The sequence below is a fragment of the Anastrepha ludens genome, chromosome 6, assembly GCF_028408465.1.
Source record: "Anastrepha ludens isolate Willacy chromosome 6, idAnaLude1.1, whole genome shotgun sequence".
Taxonomy (NCBI): Eukaryota; Metazoa; Arthropoda; class Insecta; order Diptera; family Tephritidae; genus Anastrepha; species Anastrepha ludens.
The window spans coordinates 59,914,937-59,935,692 of record NC_071502.1 but is presented as its reverse complement, the minus strand read 5'-3'; the positions used below and the strand labels follow the sequence as shown (position 1 = coordinate 59,935,692).

Genomic DNA, 20,756 nt, shown 5'->3' with positions numbered 1-20,756 from the left:
GAATGATGTGAAGTAGCAAACACTTAGAGAATAATCGTGAAGTAAAAACTTTATCACGCAGACATTTTTAACAGTCAAGGCTTTGTTCAAATATTATTGATGACTTATATTAACTGATGCATCTTTTAATATCTAAATCTTCAAAACAGTAAAGTTTTGGACATTAAGTGGTAAAACAAAATTAATGAGAAATGACCCATGTAATAAGGTGATTATGCCTACGGTTTAACTAAACTACCCGCAAGAGTCAATGCCGTGCACTAGCATCTAAGTTTTGTTAATTAAATAAATAAACAAAATAAACAGTAAGCGTTGCGTAGAGCGAATTATTTTAATATGCAAATACATCAAATAGAAAAGATTACAGTTAAACTAAGTATAAATTATGTTAGCAAAGTTAAGTTATTATTAAAAAAGTATCATAAATAAATGTATTAGTATTCGTAGCATATCCGCCAGCTCATGCCGGTCGCTGTAGGTATACATTGACAATCCGCGACTTGGTTATCTTCACCAGATCATACACAACTATTATTATTTACGTAGTTTCTAATTATTTATTTACGTAGTTTCTACGCTAGTAGCTTGATTTTTTTCTTAAAAGAACAGGTTTCAATATAAAGGAACAAAATTTAAAAACAACTCGATTTTCGGAATCATAGAGCAATTCTACAAAAGATTTGAATAGTAGCATGGGCTGCGCAAAAAAAATTAAATTTGTAAACCAGTGTTATTAGCAAATAATCAGATACAGCTGCATAAGCTAAAAAATAAGATAAATATAAAAAATAAAAATAAAACAACTTCAACCAAGATATAAAAAACTGTAATATGTAGAATAATAAAAAAATGTTGTTTCATGTTAGTTGTACCGTTCAAAAGTGTGAATCCACTAACACTCCCACAGTCATTTATAAAGATCACCACCAACCCCACTATCACTAGCATTACCAATACCACCACCACCACTAGTAAACTGCCGCCCAAATCCACCGCTATATCCACAATGCCCAAAATGCTGTGTTGTCCACCATTACTGTTGTTGTTTTTTTATTTGTTATAGTTCATTTCAGGTAGTCCATAAGCTAGTCAATGGTCCAATTTGCAAAATAGTCAGCAAACACAGACAGCAAGATATTTATACCACGCTTAGTAGAGCCAATCGCCCGCCTGCCACCACTACCTTGCTTGTACCTAGCCTAACACATTTTCGTTGTTACTATTCGTTTGTGTTTTTGTTTTTTCATTATGTGAATGCTTTTCACATGTTTCTCTTCGCTTAGCCATAGCGATTTGTGTGAATTATTGAATAACCACATTTCCAACGGTCTATTTCTTTCTCTCTCTCTCTCTCTCTCTCTCTTTCCCACACACATATATATAAACATGCTGTCTTAATCCTCTTACTGTTCGCCAAATACGCCAATACATCGTATTACCTGTATCCGCCTTCCGTTTGTACTCATATGCGTCTGCACAAATGCCCGTTCGCCCGCACCATAAACCATTTATCGACTCCTCAAACTACATATACGTACATATTTTATAATGCAACAACAACAATCCCATATAACAACTAAATATATAGACTTACCACCAACTTCACCAATTTCCGGTTATTTTCATAGTCACGATGATGGGCAGCGGATCTTAGATGTGGACGAGCCGGAAGCAAATGGTCAAGTGGTAACGACCAAGCGGCATCGGTTCAATCAGTTCAAACCGAAAAACGCTAGTAAAATAGCAAAACTAACAACAACAGTTACAGCGAATAAAGTGACAGAAAGCAAATGCTCCACACACACAACCAAAGCGAAGACAATTCAAAGTAAAACTAAAAAAGTGATATTCAAAGCCAAAATCGCATCGTTTAGGCGCTTGAAAATGAGCAGCGATATTGGTGGCGTTATTCGTGCAGGCAAAAGTAATGGTGGTAATGGCAATGTTGGCACTGGCAGCGGCCCATCTTCAAACTTAAATCCACGCAATTACTTCTCGCTGAGCCGACAGCCACAGTCTTCGCAAAAGCCGCGTGCCAGTTATCCCGAGATAATGCATCCGCGTCTCTCCTTGAACGGTACTTTGCGCCATTTAGTGCCCTCCCCACGTCCGCTATATCGTGATCACAGTTCACGCTCGATACAACCGCTCACGGCCAATGAACAACAAATGGCTGAGTTAGATGGCAGTTTCTATGGCAACACTTTGGGTTGCTTCAGCACGAGCGGTGGCGGTGGAGGTGGTGGTGGCAGCAGTAGAGCTGGTGGTGGTGGTGGCGGCAGCAGTCGTGTGGGCTTTAGCGGTGGTGGTGGTGGCGGTGAAAGCAATACGGGCTTTCACACGACAGAGTTGTCGATTACGCCAACGCTGATGGGCGATGAACAATTTATCGATTTGGGTAGCTTGCGTCGCTTTTCAATCGATCGGCAGAGTTTTCTTGGTAAGCCTTGAAATCAAATTAAATGTGTAGTGTTTAGTGGCATGCTGGGAAATGTAGAAAAGGCTCATTCATATATAATATTATAATATTCACTAACATATGTGACTTTGTTGCATTATCCAGTCAGAAGCTTTTCTGGAAAGATGCAAGCTTTAGTTGGAAAAGCTTTCACGAACCAAAGCTTTGAAAGTTTAGTTTTCACGCCGTTTTATTTGACTATATTACGCTCATGCTTTAATGTCTTCATTTAAACAGGCCAACAATTTTACAAAAATGTTACCTAACACGAACAAGAGGATATCTACAGGATCAACTGTGTCGAAGGCATTACTAGTCCAGAGGGTATGAGTGAGTTTTTTAAACTGTAGCGTTTTGGTTGAAAGTGCGAATAGTTTATTGAAAATATTATGTATAAAACTATTTAAATATGATGAGATTGGAGTGGCTAAGGCTTCTCTATAAGAATTTAACGAAGAGTTTTTGCAGCACATTTAATCTTCTATATCCTACCTGAATGGGCGTCGAATCAAGCGTAATAGAAGCTCACTAAAAAGTCAGTTAGAGCGTTAAATTGTTACGCAGAAATTTTAAACCGACAATTTTATTGGAGATCACTGAAGACGAAAAATCATACGGGGTATGATGATTGCGCAAGATCGCTCTGTCCGAGTTAATGTGTGCGCATTCGGTATTGATACATTGTAAACACATTCTACTATGTGCACTTGGAAGCATAAAAGTACAAACTAAAACAGAGAAGACTAAAGTCGTACAAAATCCTTACTTTGATTGGGAAAATTACATTAAATTAGTTTTTATATCATCCCTTACATTACAGTAAGTCAAAAAAAATAGAAAAAAAGATTTCGATGCAAATTGAACCTCCCTTGTAACTATTTACAGTTTTATGTGTTTTAATGTATCTTTCCGCCGCCATAGCCGAATGGGTTAGTGCGTGAAGTTTCTTCTAATGGCGGTTGCCCCTCAGCAGCCAACGGCAAAATAATAATTTTATTGTGTATAAAATTGTGTATTTCTGCAATCAAAAAGCTTCTCATAAAACCATTTGCCATTTGGAGTCACCTTAAAAGTGTAGGCCCCTCCTTTTGTGGAACTGTATCAAGACGCACGCCACAAATAGGAAGAGGAGGAGCTCGGCCAAACACCTAGGAGAAAAGTATGTTCCAATTATTTTCTTATTTTAATATAATCTTCCAAAATGTTTAAAAATTATGTTGTAAAAAGCTGTTTTCGTGCACTTACCTTAAGCCATAACAAATTACGTCCTGTAAATGTGTCAATTTGAAATTTATGCGGATCATTTTTTCCACTTAACAGACTTTTTAATCAACTTTCATTATTCCTTTTTTAAAAAGGATCATCAATGCCCATTTTGGTAGGAGATAAAGGATAAAACTGTACTACAAAAAATTTCCCCTTTAAATTCTCTTATAGAAGTCTGGTTACAGAAATAATATTTAAAGACATTTTATGCATAATATTCGTGATAAACTATTCGTGCTTTCACTAAAAATTTTAAAACTTCACGCGTTCGCAAAAAAAGTATTCAGACCATCTGAACTAGCATTGCCTTCGGCAAAGTTGAACATGTAAATATCCTTCTTCTTACTAACTAGCATTTGCTCGTGTTGAGTAACCAGTGTTGGATGGTCTTGTTATTTCCCGTTATTTTTGTTTACTGAAACCCATTAAAATTTGTATTTGTCTTCAGTCTGATTGGCTCTCATCAGTAGCACTTCCTTCCACTTTTTATACTCTTATCTACTTTCTACTTCCAAATATCCTACACCCAAACCCACTCCAATCTACTTCTGAAATACCACTGTACTCCAATCTTGTCTATTAAAATACACTTTTCTCCACTCCCTTCCAATCCACTTCACTGTCATGTACTTCTTACATCTCACTTCTCTTCCCTCCACTCTATTTCAATGTCACACTCTACTCCAATCCATGCCACTGCTACCTACTTTGTGCTTCCTCCATCTTACTACTCGTCACTCCACTTTTCACCTTACCCCACTCTACTTCAACCTATATTTTCCTATATCACGCTCTATTATTGCCTTCTCCACTCCAATTTAATCCTCTAAAATCCATGCCTGTTCATTCCTATTTCCTTCCCATATATCTCCTTCCACTACTATCTATTTTTTGTTTGTCAGTCATCTGCTTTTTTATCTACTGGATGCAATCTGCTCCATTCCGGCCGTCTTCATTTCACTCGTGCCTTTATCCCAAACCTCACTGCCTTCCGTTTCTATCTGCTTGGCACATCCCACGCCACTCTATTCAACTACACTTCACTTCAAACCACCTTATTTTTATCAATTTTATAAATAATAAATATATGCAATATATCGGGTGGCAGAACCTCGCTGGCAAATAGAAAAAAAAATTTATCTGCGAAGCGAAGTTCAGAGCATTGGCGGCATCTTCGGTCTTTATTTCTTTTGAAATGGGGAAGGAGCTGCTGTTACGGTGAATGGCGAGCCCTACCGAGCCATACTAACTGAATTTTTGTTTCCAAAATTATTCAGCTAAACATCGACAACATTTATTTTTAATAAGACGGCAAAACTCGTGCGCTTAGCAATCAATTTATTGCAATATTCAAGCCACGACTGACGACTTACGACCAGCTTTATTGGACTCGTTGCTGCGGCGAATATATCCCGGATATCATATTAAAAAAATGCCATGAAATTATTTGCCAAATGATAATATAAAAAAATTAATTCCAATATAATTTCTGTTTTGTATTACCATTTTAAGTTCTCAAGCTCTTGAAAAACACCCGATATAATATATTCCTATATTTCTCTTACCCTCACCCCACTCTACTCTACTCCACTCCACTCTATTCTACTCTACTCTACTGTACTCTACTCCTATGAGCTTTCACACTCTCACTCCACACGTTTTTTTATCTTTTTTGGTACATTCCACACTCCACACTCCATCGCACATAATTCGACTCCACTCCCACACCACTCAACTTCAAATCAGTATTATTAATATTGATTTTCTGAATTCAGTTAATTTTATTTCCATACTTCTCCTTTTAATTGAATTCCAGTTTATCCGGTCTATCCAGTCTATCGTTCAAAATCTTTCAATTCCGCCTCTCTCACTCATTTAGTTCAATTCTAATCTTTTCAGCAAAGGCAGCGGCTCCTTGAATATTTTCTTATAAAACCCAGCCAGTTCATATTTTAAATGAGTTTATACACATTTTTATGAAATTTTCTCTTAAATTTCTATTAAATTTTGTATCAAATTATTAAAATCACAAATCTTTTTATAAATATATTCTCTTTTCTGCTTCTCATAGATCTCGGATCGAAATTTAGCATGCCACAGCCGAAATTCGGTCAGAGCGTCTCACAGCAAGGTTTCTTCACATCACACGACAGCCTCGCCACACCATGTGCATCACGTGCCTCCAATCCACATGTGGCCACTGTAAGCACTGCCTCCGAAATGGATTTACTGCACAGCAGCAACAAACAGCGACGCAAATCGCGCGGCCGCCTGAAAGCGATGTCCGGCGAGCAGCCTTTGCTCGATTCGTGGCAACGATCGGCGACGGCGCGCGGTTCCCAAGACAACACATTGGCCGGTGGATTCGCGGGGAGTAATCAATTTAGCGGGAATTTCTGCAACGGCACTGATAGGTGAGATTTGATAGTTTTCATAATATTCAGACTTAAACTTACTTAGCATTAAATCATTCACAAAAGGTGGCAATACTAGTGCTGATTATATTTAACTATGAACTTTGAACAGCTTGCAAAGCGAGATACTATATTTCAGTTCGCTATATGAGTTAATAATAAATTAATATTTTGCGACTGCCCAGTGCCCTGGAACAATTTACAGATTAGCTCATTCACATTCACTTGATACATTTTATAGGGTATATAAGAATATCGCCGTTTCAGAGCGGAGGCGTTAGAAAAAAGTACTTAAAATGAGATGAGGACGTATGAAATCATTTACATATGTATCAATAAAAACTAATGAGTTTGAAGCGAATCATTAGAAAAAAACGATCAGCATAGAGGAGAATTGGCACAGTGGAAAGTTGAATCTTCAATTAGATTTTTAATGTCTGGGTGCACGAAAATAGCTTCTTTGATTTTTGGTTCAGCTCCGCACAATTGTTATTGTCTGTCGAACTACAGTTGCTTTCTGTTTCCTTTTAACGTTGAAGTGGGCTCTTAAGAACAGGTTAATTGTCGGATGTGTCTGTGGTCTTATTATTAACGACACATTGTCATACATAATTTCTTGTTTCGATTTTTCATAAAACCTCTTTAATTGCCCTAGACCGAAACACCAATCGACGGTATGATTCAGACTCAGTTCATATCATTGACTTACTAAATGAAATTTGGTGTTTTTCGCCTTAAACAAGTGCATTCAAATATTTAATATTAATTAATCAATAATTGTTACTGCTAAGTAGTCTAATTGGCTCACTCCCAACAATGGGAACTTTTTGACACATGGAATTAGCTAAAAGCAGATTGAATGCCGTGATTTCCGATGGAGTATGATTTCTTATTCCCACCTTTGCTTGTGCGTAGGTACAGGATATGCCAGTGGCTAAATCGTCGTATTTGTAATAACCGCTGCGACCTATTGATGAAATTCATCAGGTGTGTAAACCTGCTATACTCGCTGGTGTGAAGAAGATTCTGAGATGATTTCATCCCATCCTCAAGACATCTTTGGTAGAGAAGTCTTGAAACAATGCCAAGTCTCATCGCATGGATACGTAACGGACAATTCCCGCTAAGGGTTCTCTAAGAAAACCCATATAAATTCCCCTGAATGTCTCCGATCTACTCGTGGATAGAAGAATCTCGGGACGTTTGCGCAATAACTCAGCGCTCGCTGCGTTGACATGAAGCCCATCTTTCCAGGAATAGACCACAGATTCTCAAGAGAACCCCAATTTTCTCATTTTGCGGTGAAACAGCGTTCATGTTCCCCTATCTAGCCTGCTCATCAGCCAAGCAGTTTTCATTGCCACTGTGCCTGGAAATCCTGTGACTTATTTCGAAAGCACAAACAACGAGCCCAAGGCCCTAATTGCCGCCTGGTTGTCGGAGTAGTTATTTACCTTCGTTCGGAAAACATTACAATGGTCCGGAAGCCTGAGTGAAAAAGGTCCTCAATATAAAGTTAATCATTTTTTGATATGAAGGATATTTCAATGTATCGAAAACTTGAAACTATCAAAGTGAGAGCTGCGTTTGTCGAAACTGTGCAATGCAGAATAAAAGAAGTCAAAAGAAGAAAAAGTGCTTAGCAGTTGTTGTCAATATATTATTTTTTAAAGACTTTGAAAGTTCAAAGATATGATTTACTCAACAAATTATTAAAAAAAATTTAGTGCAATTAAGAATAAAAAATAGAAATAAATAAAAGCAAAAAGGTAGCAACTAATGCCGGAATCTTTTTTAAAGCACTTTAATATTTTAATGATATGATTAACTCAATTTTTTCTCAAATTCAGTGCAATGTAGTAATTAAAAGAGTAAACTATTTGGTATAAAAGAACGCATAGATATTGAAAATGGCCTTTTCAATCTTCATCCTTGAATATTCGTGACACTTTATGACAGTTAACTCCACAAAAATAAATAGAAAAGTAAATAAATAAATAAATGAATTACGACAAAGCGGAAAATAATTAAAAAAGTAAACAAATAAATAAAATAAGACAAACCCCGGACGGCCACGCACAAATACACTAAATGCAATATTGCTAAAATAGGGGGCGTGGCCAACTCAAAATTTCTTTATCAAACTGGCTTTATAGATGAGCTACTGCAAATCAGCCAAATAAACTATTTGAATCAAATGATATTCAGTAATTAATTGGAATATTGGTTGTGTTACTAATACAATGAAATTCATTTTCTATACAACTTTTATGGGGAAACCAGCCGGTGACCTACCTTTCATGTTCAAATGTTTATTTCTGACAAAAAATGCTTTTGACTAAGTTTAATACCCAATACTATATTCACTCATAGGATTACCTTAATTGTCATTTCTCACATATAGGAAATGCAGAGCTTCTCAATTATTTTATAAAATTTTTCCAATTTTCAAAACCACAAATCCACTAAAACTATTTGCTAGTTAAGCTTCTTATTTGTGGTGAAAAATATTCGCGCATAAAAGGATTTTTATTGATTTCCTTTTTGTGTAATGCATTTATATCTCTTGGTATTGCTGAACATACAGCCACATATTTGTGAAAGTAAGACCGACGCTCCTTTGCGCATCAACCAAATGTGTTAAAATATTATGGTATCATGAATGAAAGGTAAATTTACCCAGAAGGAATTTTTAAGCAATAAGGAAATAGTGGAATATTCCTGTCATATTCACTCTTCTGGTGATTTGATTTATTCTTCATCATGCTGGGGGCTGCAGCCGCAGCCCTGTGTACCTCCATAGATCCCTGTAACGGTCGTGACACGGGATAGTTCCTCAACAGTTTGACCAGCGTTGCCTTTTTTTGACAGTGTTATGCACTCTGTATATCAAAGTTACTTTTTTATATAGCAGAATGAGCTCAAAAACTAATCAAATATGTTTATCCGTGGTCCTTGCGCCGTTAGATCTGATCATTGCCATGGTATGGCTTATCGAGCGTCAGACGTCATAAATCTTAAACAATGTGATATTGAACAGTCTAAAGTATGCACTCTAATAAATACGCATGAAACATCTTTCTGGAATACTTAGTTAGCTTAGCTTAGTTAGATTAGGTTCGTCAGTCTTCGCTGGGGGTCACATTAGGCTTCTTGCCATTTATGATATCACAGAGAATTTAGAATTACCGCCATCTCTAAAAACCAATTTATTCTCAGAATAAATAATTTCAGGTTATTGATGTTCACGGACGTCTAACAAGCGTTAAACCCATTCACTTCCTTCTTCTCCACATCGCTGCTTACAAGATAAATGGCTTCTTAAAGCTGCCTCACTCCTTATTGAATGAGAACACTCTGAAAGGATACATCGTACCCGAAAATCCACCTTCTTAACCCAAAAAATGTCGAATAAAGACAGACGAAATGTTTTTCTCTTGTTTATCCTCCTCCCGAAAGAAGACAAATATTGGATTACAGATGATGCCTTTGGTAGCCGTCCGTTCACACTAGAAATATTACGCCACGATCAACCCAACCACCGATCGTATCATAGTTTCTTCCCTTTCAGCCCTATAAAAATCTTGTTACCTCCTGTTCAAGAAGCACTTAGTAGCTTATGGCTCGATTTACTTAACAGTATTTACGAAATCTGGAACATAATTGACTCTGATTCCATTGGATGAGTCGCAGATACAGACTTCGCCACTTCGTTAGCCCAGGGTAGCAATATCTTGATACCTGTTCATGTTCTAGCTGGTTTACCTTCACATACACAGTCTTTGAGTGCATATTTTCAGTGTCTTTTGCAGCAGCCTGACTGTCAAGACAATCTGTTGGACTACCCATTCCTTTGCAACTTCAGATTTTAAAATCTTGACATAATACCGCTAGATAATATCGTATATTAGTTCCTTTTCGGCCCAGGAGCCAACTATAAATAAATGTTTTTCTCAGACCGATAATGATTTTAGATCTCTTTATTGTTCTCCAGACGACATACTTACAGTGTTTTCCACAATAAAGGCTACTTCTAGAGCCGAGTAGAGTAAGTAATGGCAGACGCGCGTCGTGTAGTGTGACCCTTCTATTCTTGTCTTATGGAGTTTCTCGATATAAAAAAAATCGAGCATGCGTCATACCACCAAACAAAAAAAAAATATATTTACAAAATTATGAAAAAATAAACGCGAATTTCGAGCCACTTTGAATTTACTTTTTTTTATACCAAAATTGAATGAGTAACAAAACTGCTTACCTAGCATTTTTCTAAAAATTCGAATTGAAAGGTTTGCAATTATAATGGAAATTTATTGAATTTTATTAAAATTAATACCAAGGTTAGAACATTGAGTTATATGGTTTTTATTGCAGTGCGAACTACATATATTTTAACAAGAGAAAAATAAAAAAGTTGGATAAAATATAAATAAAAAAATCTTGACAATATGTCACACTGCTGTTATTGGCAGGTCTTTCTCACATCCTCACACGCCCATTACTTTACCAAAATGGGCCAAACCCCAATCGGATTGGCTTGTGATTCACTGTCCTGCAGGCAATTTGCAACATTTGATTTCCAAATGTCGCGCTAAGCGTATAAATTTTCCTCTCACGTTGCTCTCAATGCATCACACTAAATCCAAACGAATTTATGGATTGCATTCGCTTGACGCATTTAAGAATCCAAATGGATTGGTGCACATGCAGTGAAGCAAATACATAAAATCAATTTGCCTGCTCGTACACACACTCGTACCTCTCTTCGCCTTTTCCGCAAAGATTTATTTGAATTCCTCGAGGTGATTTACGCGAGTTGAAGTCACGTGGCAAATTTTAAAATTTTCCTTTTAAAATTCAGCCAAATTTCAATCAAATTGCTGCAAATGTGCGCGGTTGGCTTTGAGCTTTTATGTGAATTTATTTTATTTATTTATTTATTAGCATATTTAGTCTATGAAACAGTAATTTCGTATAGACTAATTAACAATTATACTAAAATTAAAGCATCGTATTCAGAACATCAGTACACATTTTTTTAGGCAAAGAAAAGAATCAAAATCAAAAGTCGTTGAGATTTGGTTAAATTCTCAAGTATCCCTTCCAATGGGTGCATTACGTGCATAATTCACTCTGAAATTGTCTGCATAGAAAGACAACCTAAGCACGAATATACCTGAGCGGAATATTAAAATTTATTCTTTCTAAAAGTGACTGATAGCCATAAACTTCTTGCATCTTGCAAAAAATAAAAGTTAAAGATTATATTGACCTTCTTTTGTCCAGGGATTTCAAATTGAGCAGCGCTAAACGTGCAATATACAAAGGCATTAGATCCGAGAAACCCATTGCACGAGGCAGATCCTATCCTATCAATGTGGAACTGGTGGAAAGGGAGCCAGATTATTGCAACATACTTGAGATTTGAGTGAACAAAAAGGTATCAAACAGTTTTAACCAAGCATAGCTTATGCCTTTGTAACGACAAAATGAATATTACTGAACATAAAATATAACTGAAATATCAAAGATAACGCCAAGATCCTTAAATTCTTGAAGGGATTGCAATATTCCTCCATAGAAGCTTTACTGCATTTTTAATAACTATATGATTTTGAAAAAGAAACATAGACGCAATTTTTAAATATTTAAAGAAAGATGTGGTCTCAGCTACCAATAATATAATTCATGTATAATATGTATTTCGGATTGGAGTTTTAGTTTTTACTATTCTTAACCACTAAATAAATCTTCATACTGTCGGCGTATGATAGAAAGTTGGCGAAAGAATAGCAAGAACGGATGCCATTTATAAACAGAATAAACAGGAATGAACCCAGAATGTTACCTCATGGTACACCAGAGGTGATGAAAAAAGGTTCAGATTGAACAACATCGAGTTTGACAACGCACTGCCTTCAACTCAAAAGGACCTAACCCACTGAAGAAAAGTAGAATGTAAACTTAAGCAAGCGAGCTTGTCGATCAACACCATAAGTGAAACTTTGTCGAAGACTTTAGAAAAGTGCAAAAGCTGCAAATGCAATCAACTTGGCACCCAGAACAGAATGCTGAGATAGAATACTCACTAAAGACAGACAGATTTGTAAACGTAGAACGACTCGGCACAAATCCATTCGGGCAATTGAACTAAATTCTATGTTTGATGACGCATTTCAAAGGCTGAAATGCATTAGTGGGCATTGAGATAGGTCTATACTTGCTTATATCACTCTTATTGCCGCTTTTGAATACATACCTATATAGAAGTTATGGAAGCGAGTTTCCAAGCATCAGTGAATTTTCCAGAAGATAATGACTTATTGAAAATCTATATATATAAAAAGAAGTTACATTTCCTTGGTAATCTTATAACTCAAGAACGGGCTCACCTATCCAAACCAAATTTTTAGGCTTTGTTTGGACTATTCAGTAGATGGTTTGTGTTTTAAAATTTTAAGAATCGGATACCAGGGTCTCGAGAAATAGGCCAAAACGTGAACCCGGGTAACCCTAGGATGTGTTTGTACAATATGGGTAGCAAATGGAAGCTGTTGATGATTCTATAGTATAGAGTATTTTTGATGCCGCTCCGTGACTAGGGTCTCGAGATATCGCCCAAAATGTGGACCCCGATAACTTAAGGATGTGTTCGTACAATATGGGTAGCAAATGGGAGCTGTTGATGATTTCTATAGTATAGAGTATTTTTCATACCGTTCCGTGACTAGGGTCTCGAGATATAATCCAAAACGTGGACCCGGGTAACCCTAGGATGTGTTTGTACAATATGGGTAGCAAATGGAAGCTGCTGATGATTCTATAGTATATAGTATTTTTGATGCCGCTCCGTGACTAGGGTCTCGAGATATCGCCCAAAATGTGGACCCCGATAACTTAAGGATGTGTTCGTACAATATGGGTAGGAAATGGAAGCTGTTGATGATTTCTATAGCATAGAGTATTTTTCATACCGTTCCGTGACTAGGGTCTCGAGATATAATCCAAAACGTGGACCCGGGTAACCCTAGGATGTGTTTGTACAATATGGGTAGCAAATGGAAGCTGCTGATGATTCTATAGTATAGAGTATTTTTAATGCCCCTCCGTAATTAGGGTCTCGAGATATCGCCCAAAATGTGGACCCCGATAACTTAAGGATGTGTTCGTACAATATGGGTAGCAAATGGGAGCTGTTGATGATTTCTATAGTATAGAGTATTTTTCATACCGTTCCGTGACTAGGGTCTCGAGATATAATCCAAAACGTGGACCCGGGTAACCCTAGGATGTGTTTGTACAATATGGGTAGCAAATGGAAGCTGCTGATGATTCTATAGTATAGAGTATTTTTAATGCCCCTCCGTAACTAGGGTCTCGAGATATAGACCAAAACGTGGACCTGGATAACCCTAGGATGTGTTTGAACCACATGAGTATCCATTTCGGCAAAAATGTAAAGCAATTATGGATTTAATCGTGAAATTATATGTATTTGGGGAGGTGCGTTGCCATATGTACTTCAGCGAATGGCAGAAAAGGGGATTGCCGCACGCACATATACTAATTTGACTGGTACATAAAATAACTCCGGATCAAATCGATAGCCTTATATCAGCTGAAATTCCTAACCACACTGCTGATCCTGGGTTATTTCAAGTTGTCGTTATATATTACATTTCTTGGTAATCTTATAACTCAAGAACCGCCAAACCGATTGACACAAAAATTTTAGAGTTCTTTTCTATCTTTGAGGAGGTGGTGTGTGTGAAGTTTGATTGAAATCGGCGCAGCCGTTCCTGAGTTATGATATTTTATGTGAGTAATGGTTTCCTCTCATACGAAATGCCTGTATGGGAAAAACAATAACAAATACACAGCCGCTTATGAGCGTTTCGGTTGTACTGTTGTGGTTGTGAGTGTATTATGTTAATATTAATTTTGGGCGAAAATATAATAAAAACTGGAGCATTCAAGGAACTGGAAAAATATTTTTAACTTTATTTATTTTAGCATAATTTATTTAGCGTAAAAAATTGAAATGGAAATTAAAGAATCAAAGTTTAATTACAAGTTTTTATCGGCTCTTTCACCTTACCTGTATATAGGTGACCACCACAATCAAATTTTAAAAAAGTACAGAAAAGGCTATTGTGACATCTTTAGAAAGTATGTTGAATGAAAAAAATCAACTAATTCAACTGTTTAAACATTTTACGAGTTCTATAAAGAAAAACTAATATGAAAAATTTCTTGCGATATAAAAAAAACATTTTATGTATGGTGGTGCGAAGCCCACTGGGTGATGCTAGTTGCTATATAAAATGAAATATTTTCTTTTGGTTCATTTGGTAATTTTTCTATTCTTTCTCTTTTTTATCAGATATCCCCGCTCACGTTCCGGTACCTCTACGACCACTGCCCCGCCACATAGCGGCCCCTCACAATCGCATCACTCGTCACATCAGCTGCACCATTCGGCATCGGTGTCGCATGCGCACCATCCTCATGCGCATCATCAATCGCATTTATCATCAACACAACAACAACAGTCCGCAGCGTCACATCATCAGCAGCAACCACATCGAACCGCCTCGCAACGATTTCGTGCCGCCACTGCCTCGCGTAAATTCCACTTTGTGTTCGATCCGGCGGGGCGTCTGTGCTACTACTGGTCGATGGTCGTATCACTGGCGTTCCTCTATAATTTCTGGGTTATAATCTATCGTTTCGCCTTTCAAGAGATCAATCGACGAACGATTGCCATTTGGTTTTGTCTCGATTATTTCTCAGATTTTTTATATCTCATAGATATATTCTTTCATTTTCGTACCGGTTACTTGGAGGATGGTGTACTACAAACGGATGCAACCAAATTGCGTCAACACTATATGAATTCGACAACATTCTACATTGACTGCCTATGTTTGCTGCCATTGGATTTTTTATATCTATCAATCGGATTCAATTCGATATTGCGTTCATTTCGTTTGGTGAAAATCTATAGATTTTGGGCATTTATGGATCGTACCGAACGACATACAAACTATCCGAACTTATTTCGTTCGACAGCGCTGATACACTACCTACTTGTGATATTCCATTGGAACGGATGTCTGTATCATATTATACATAAGAACAATGGATTCGGTTCGAGGAATTGGGTATACCATGATTCCGAATCGGCCGATGTAGTTAAACAATATTTACAAAGTTATTATTGGTGTACGTTAGCTTTAACGACGATCGGGGATTTGCCAAAGCCCAGATCGAAAGGTGAATACGTCTTTGTGATATTACAATTGCTATTCGGACTGATGCTGTTCGCGACGGTGCTGGGTCATGTGGCGAACATTGTGACGTCGGTGAGTGCGGCACGTAAGGAATTTCAAGGTGAGTAACTGAAAACAATTCAAAATAATTTAAAAATTCTAAACCTTCAAATATGTAATGAAATCAAGATGAACTTATATTTACTTGGCATAAAAGTTCTTCTAAATTGATTCTATTAAAAAACAAACACTTTTAGATTCTTATTCGAATTATAGTTTATTTCCATTAAGAACTTAACTGCAGTAAAGAGTTTAAGACTTTGCTTAAAATTTTATCAAAACTTTCAACCTTTTACCAGAAGTTTTAAAATTTTTCCGGATAGGCAGTTTTATAGCCCATTGAAAAAAATGCATGACAGCACAACAAATTGCAAAAAATCAGCGGTATTTTTGTAGTCTCTTTAAACTTGCAATTTGTTGCATTAAAATTCTGGTTAAAATATTGAAAGTCGTGATGAAATTTTGAAAAATTGTATACAAAGTTTGAAATTTTGTGTCACCTGGTTTTTTTTTGGAATACGGACTATAGTTTTGTATGAAAAATAGTGATGTGTTTATAATACACATTGGGGTGCATATGAGAAGGGGTACGAATACTTTGATCGAGTTTTATTAACATATATTTTTTTCTACTACGAGTGGCTGTCAGGGCTGCTCTATTTTTATCACAACAGGGTTACCTTCGAGTTTTATGCTGAGGATTCTTTTTTAGCATTTGCAATATCCAAATAATGAGTATTTACGTTTACCACCAAAAATTCAGACGTACGAGTACACCGTGAAAATGTTACAAGAAAGTATTTTTCTGAACCCACTTTTTTATATTCAGTTGATAGAATCTTATCATTTGGAAAACCAAAAACAAAAACAAAATGTTTATACTATACCTAATTTTGGTTGACTCTCACCAAATACATATTATGATAAGGTAAGGTTAGATAAGACAGGCTAACACCCATTAGGGTTTCCAGGAGAGATTTTTTCTGCATTATATTCTCTATAGCTCCCTACTCTTACATCAAATCTGTACCTTAACTGTTTTAAAAAATTTCTCCAGTCCTATCCGCAAATTTCTTTAAACCATACTTTCTTTTTGGCGAATCCAATCTACTACCCCATCAAATCTATGCCTAAACTGTCCTGGTTCTCGAAAAATTGGCACACCAGAAATCTATTTAAAGCGCTTTCCTCGAAGGGCTGCTATACTTTCCGAACGCTCAATGGACTCTACTCTACTTCTACATCATGACACACACATATAAGTACAGCACTTATAGAAATAGTTCTGCGCCAATAGTGTAGTGCGCTGTTAGAATTCTTCCGGGAAACTGTTATATTCGTTGTTGAGGGCCTTTGTAAACTCGTCGTTATTCGTTCTCGAGTGTTAACCAAAGCGAGCGCGATAATCTTCAGTTGTCCATATTGGTTCACTTACTGTTGGTAGCTGTAGATATTCTCTTCTATGCTTCTAAAAACAGTTCACCCAGGGAGGCTTTTATTCCTGAACTTGATTACCCAAATCCTTCATCAGATACTTTCTTCATGCACTCATCTGCTTTCTCTAAACTCACGATGCCTCAGCATTAAGCACAGATGGTCAATGTGCTGTTACATAATATAACTGTATGACAGACTTGTGTACATTTTGGGTTGGTAATTATTGATCTTAACATTTTTATGACAGCTTGGTCATGGAATGGACTAGGAGGAGAGTTTTGAAGCAACGAGATCCATTATGCTTACTAACGCTGCAGTGGTCTGGCTGTCTACAAACTTATCTCATTGAATGCAGCTGGAAGAAATCACCGGATTCTCCCCAAATATCCATTTTCAAACCAGCCATAATAGTTGTAATCTCATCAGCGCCTGGAAGGGTATCCGTTTCTCAGTTACTTCTATTGAAAGGTATGGAAGTTGTGGCAAATGTCGATCTCCGTGATCTATGAATACTTTCTCTGTTTAACTCCCATTGTTCTGTTTCTAGAGCGTACCATGGCTTCTGCCCATTATTCGCAACACCCTATACTTTAGAGCACACTGGACACTCTTATATTATATTATAATTTTATAGGTGAAATATTCGGAAGCATTCTGCTTTTATTACAAGTAGGGCGGATGGGATTTTATGTAATCCATCTCCCAGCTGACCAACGCGCGAGAGAGGAAAATGGGTTTCGCCACCGCTGTAGTCATCTCATTTATTATCTGCTGATAGTTAGGATAGAGCGGAGTGGAGTATCATAGATGTTGTTTTGCTTGTTTTTCTCGATTTTAAAGTAAGTTAAGCCGAAGCCAATTTTAACTTGTTGTAGGAATTTTTCTTGAAACATTGACATTTACATATGTATCTTCCTTTTCAAACAATTCTACAATAACGCATGATTTCGCTTGCTCTTGGTTTGAAATTCCCATTACTGCGGCGCGAGTTAATGCATTGTTGGACTGTCTTGCGAAAATTCTCACCCTTTTGGTAGTAATTACATTGTGCGTCTATATATGTAATTCTCCACGACTAAGCCGCAAAGTTCACAAATGCCAGCTGTCAAGCAACAGCGCTGGTAGTTCGACACACACTACTATTTTCCACCACCAGAATAAATGTTAAAAGGTCGTTACCATGATAAGATATAATAACAAAGCTTAACTGAAGAGTGAAAAAATATTTGCCAAACAGATAAGACTACTAACTATACAGAATATTGAAAGCGTGACTTAGTGTACAGCAAAGGGTGAATATCAAAGCATAATCAACAACAATCATAACAGCAACAATAACTATGCATAAGTAACATTCATATGCGCAAGAATGGCAGAGGAAAACGCTAAAGAGGCGTGCTTGTGCGATACAAGCTAAGAGTTAAAAGCATGATTGAATGAATGGTTGAACGAAAGTAGGAGCTTAGCAAGTACGTGAGTGTGGAAGGGCAGGATATTCAATGGTTCTATGAGCAAATGGGTATTGAAATCTTAATTCCACTTGACTTCATTGTCGCTTGATAATACCCAACAAATGTAACGAAATAGACAGTAATAAGAACAGCACAAGTGGCAACAGCAACAACCAAAACCCATATAGCGCAGATACAAGTCACTAGAGACAAGAACAAGCAAAGAATTATAGTGGAGTGGAAAGGAGTCGAGTTTAGTGCTGAAGAATATGAAGAGTAGGTCAGAGTTGATAGTGGAGGTAAATGTGCGATACGCCGTCAAGAGAAAAACAAGAGCGCTGCTGCTGTTTGAAACCTTCATTTTCAGTAAACGACAAGGGGCTTGAACCGCCCAAGCATACTCAGCATACTCGTACACGAAGGTAAAACTGTGGCTATGAAATATGAAAATGGCTGGTATGTTGCAAACAGAGGCCATTGGAACCCATTTCAACTTCAACGCTTTCGCTGATGTCGAGAGTGGGAGTGGGAATGAGTGACGTTGAGTATGACGACGATGATGTTGCTGATGAATTTCCAGTTGAATGAAGATGCAGATATAATGTTCTTCCTTTTGCTGCTCTCGCGCCAGCAAGTAGGTTTTCATTATACTCATTTCTAGTTTGCTAGAAAGCAAAAAAAAAAAAATAAATAAAAGAGATGAGTTAAAAGACTTATGGAAGGAATGAGGCTGCAACTACTATAAAACGATTTATTAGAAAATATAGCCAGCTCATGAAATCATTTTTTAGTTAAATAGTTGTTTTAGATAAAGGCAAGAAAATGATGAGTGATTGGAAATATTTGTAAGCTAGAAAACGTTTTTTCCCTTCCTCGATTTATAGCCTTTAAGTCATTGTAGTGGCGGAAGAAGAACATACTTCACAAATTTTTAAAGCAGGTCTATGAAATAAATAAAAATTCTGAAATAGATACTTTATTGCACCTATAAAATTTATTTTTTCCGACGTACTATAAAACAGAATTGCGGTTGCTCAGCTTTTCTTCGATAAAACTTTTTTTGAATCAAGATCAAGGACGTACGTGGGAGTTTTTGGTATATGCTATACAATTTTGCTAAAACAACTAATTTTTTTAAGAAATTCAAAATTAAAAACAAACTAAATTAGAAAAGGTTTGTTTTAAATGTTCAAAATTAAAAGAAGGTTCGAAAAAGTTCAAAAAAGTTGAATTAAAAGGTTATGTTTGAAAAAATCAAAATTGAAAAAAAACCACACGTTTTTTACATGTAGGGAGTTTTACATAATTCAAAATTAAAAAAAAAATTAAAAAAGTTGGAAAAGGTTTTTTTCTTTAGCTCAAAATTAAAACAAATTTCGATAAAGTTAAAACAAATGGATTTCTGAAAAGTTCAAAAGGTTAGTAAAAGGGATTTTTGAAAAGTTCAAAATTAAAGGAAAGTTGAAGTTCAAAAAAACTAAAAAAATGTTTTTTTGAAAAGTTCTAAAATGGAAAAAATAATTCAAAATTTTTTATAAAACAAATATCATAAATCTAGTAATTCAAAATTGAAAGCAAATCTCTAAAAAGCTAAAAAGGTTTTTTAAGTTGAAAATTAAAAGAAAGTTAAAAAAACTGAAAAAAAAAATGTTTGTTTTAAGTTCAAAATTGAAAGAAAATTCATAAAGAATTTTTTTGAACGCTTTAAATTCAAATCAAATTAAAAAAAAGTTGAATACAGTCAGCAAAAATGGTTTTGTTTTTTTGAAAAAATCTAAATTGAAAAAAATATGTCCAAAAAATATTTATAAATATCGAGGAGTCCTTTTTAATGTAATTGTGTATAGTCAGTGAAAATGTAAAGTTAATCAATCAAGATTTGTTCCAGTTATATTGGTAGAGTATCACCACTTTGATCAGTTTTGCCTATTTTTCGTGTTTTTGTTTTCAATTTTCATGCACTTGCACTTTATTATAATATATTAAAATTTAATAAGCTATAAAACTGCATACCAAAACTCTTTCTAAAAATTTTAATTAAGAGTTTGTGGAGTTTTTCTTATTTTTCAAACATTTTGAAATTGGATTTATATAGTTTTTTTAGACAATAATAAGCTGTACTTTTATACGAAAATAATGCAAATTCAAAAATGAAACCAAAACGAAGCAAAACTTGTTAAAATTTCAATCAAAAATGTTTAGGTTAGGTAGGATCGCGGGCTGTATGAATTCAGTTAGCTGGAAAAATTTCGGTTCGAAAAAAATGCTTTTAAAGGTTTTGGTATAGCGGGGCAAAAGTGTACCAGAAGAGAAGTGCAGCAGTCGAGCAGCACTCTTTGCAATGGAGAGCGTCCAACGCTCAAGATTCCGCTCCAGATGTGAATACATTGGAGTACAG

General features: G+C 36.1%; 1 protein-coding gene across 1 annotated transcript in view; it reads left to right on the top strand.

Annotated features, from left to right (window-relative positions):
* Positions 1-1,776: 1,776 nt before the first annotated feature.
* The window catches only part of LOC128867730 (cyclic nucleotide-gated cation channel beta-1), a 131,811-nt gene continuing 112,831 nt past the window's right edge, over positions 1,777-20,756 (top strand). The window contains exons 1-3 of the mRNA XM_054109187.1: positions 1,777-2,440; positions 5,796-6,138; positions 14,522-15,531. Of these exons, the coding sequence (XP_053965162.1) occupies positions 1,885-2,440; positions 5,796-6,138; positions 14,522-15,531 (1,909 nt within the window). The 5' untranslated portion in view covers positions 1,777-1,884. The remainder of the gene's footprint in view (positions 2,441-5,795; positions 6,139-14,521; positions 15,532-20,756) is intronic.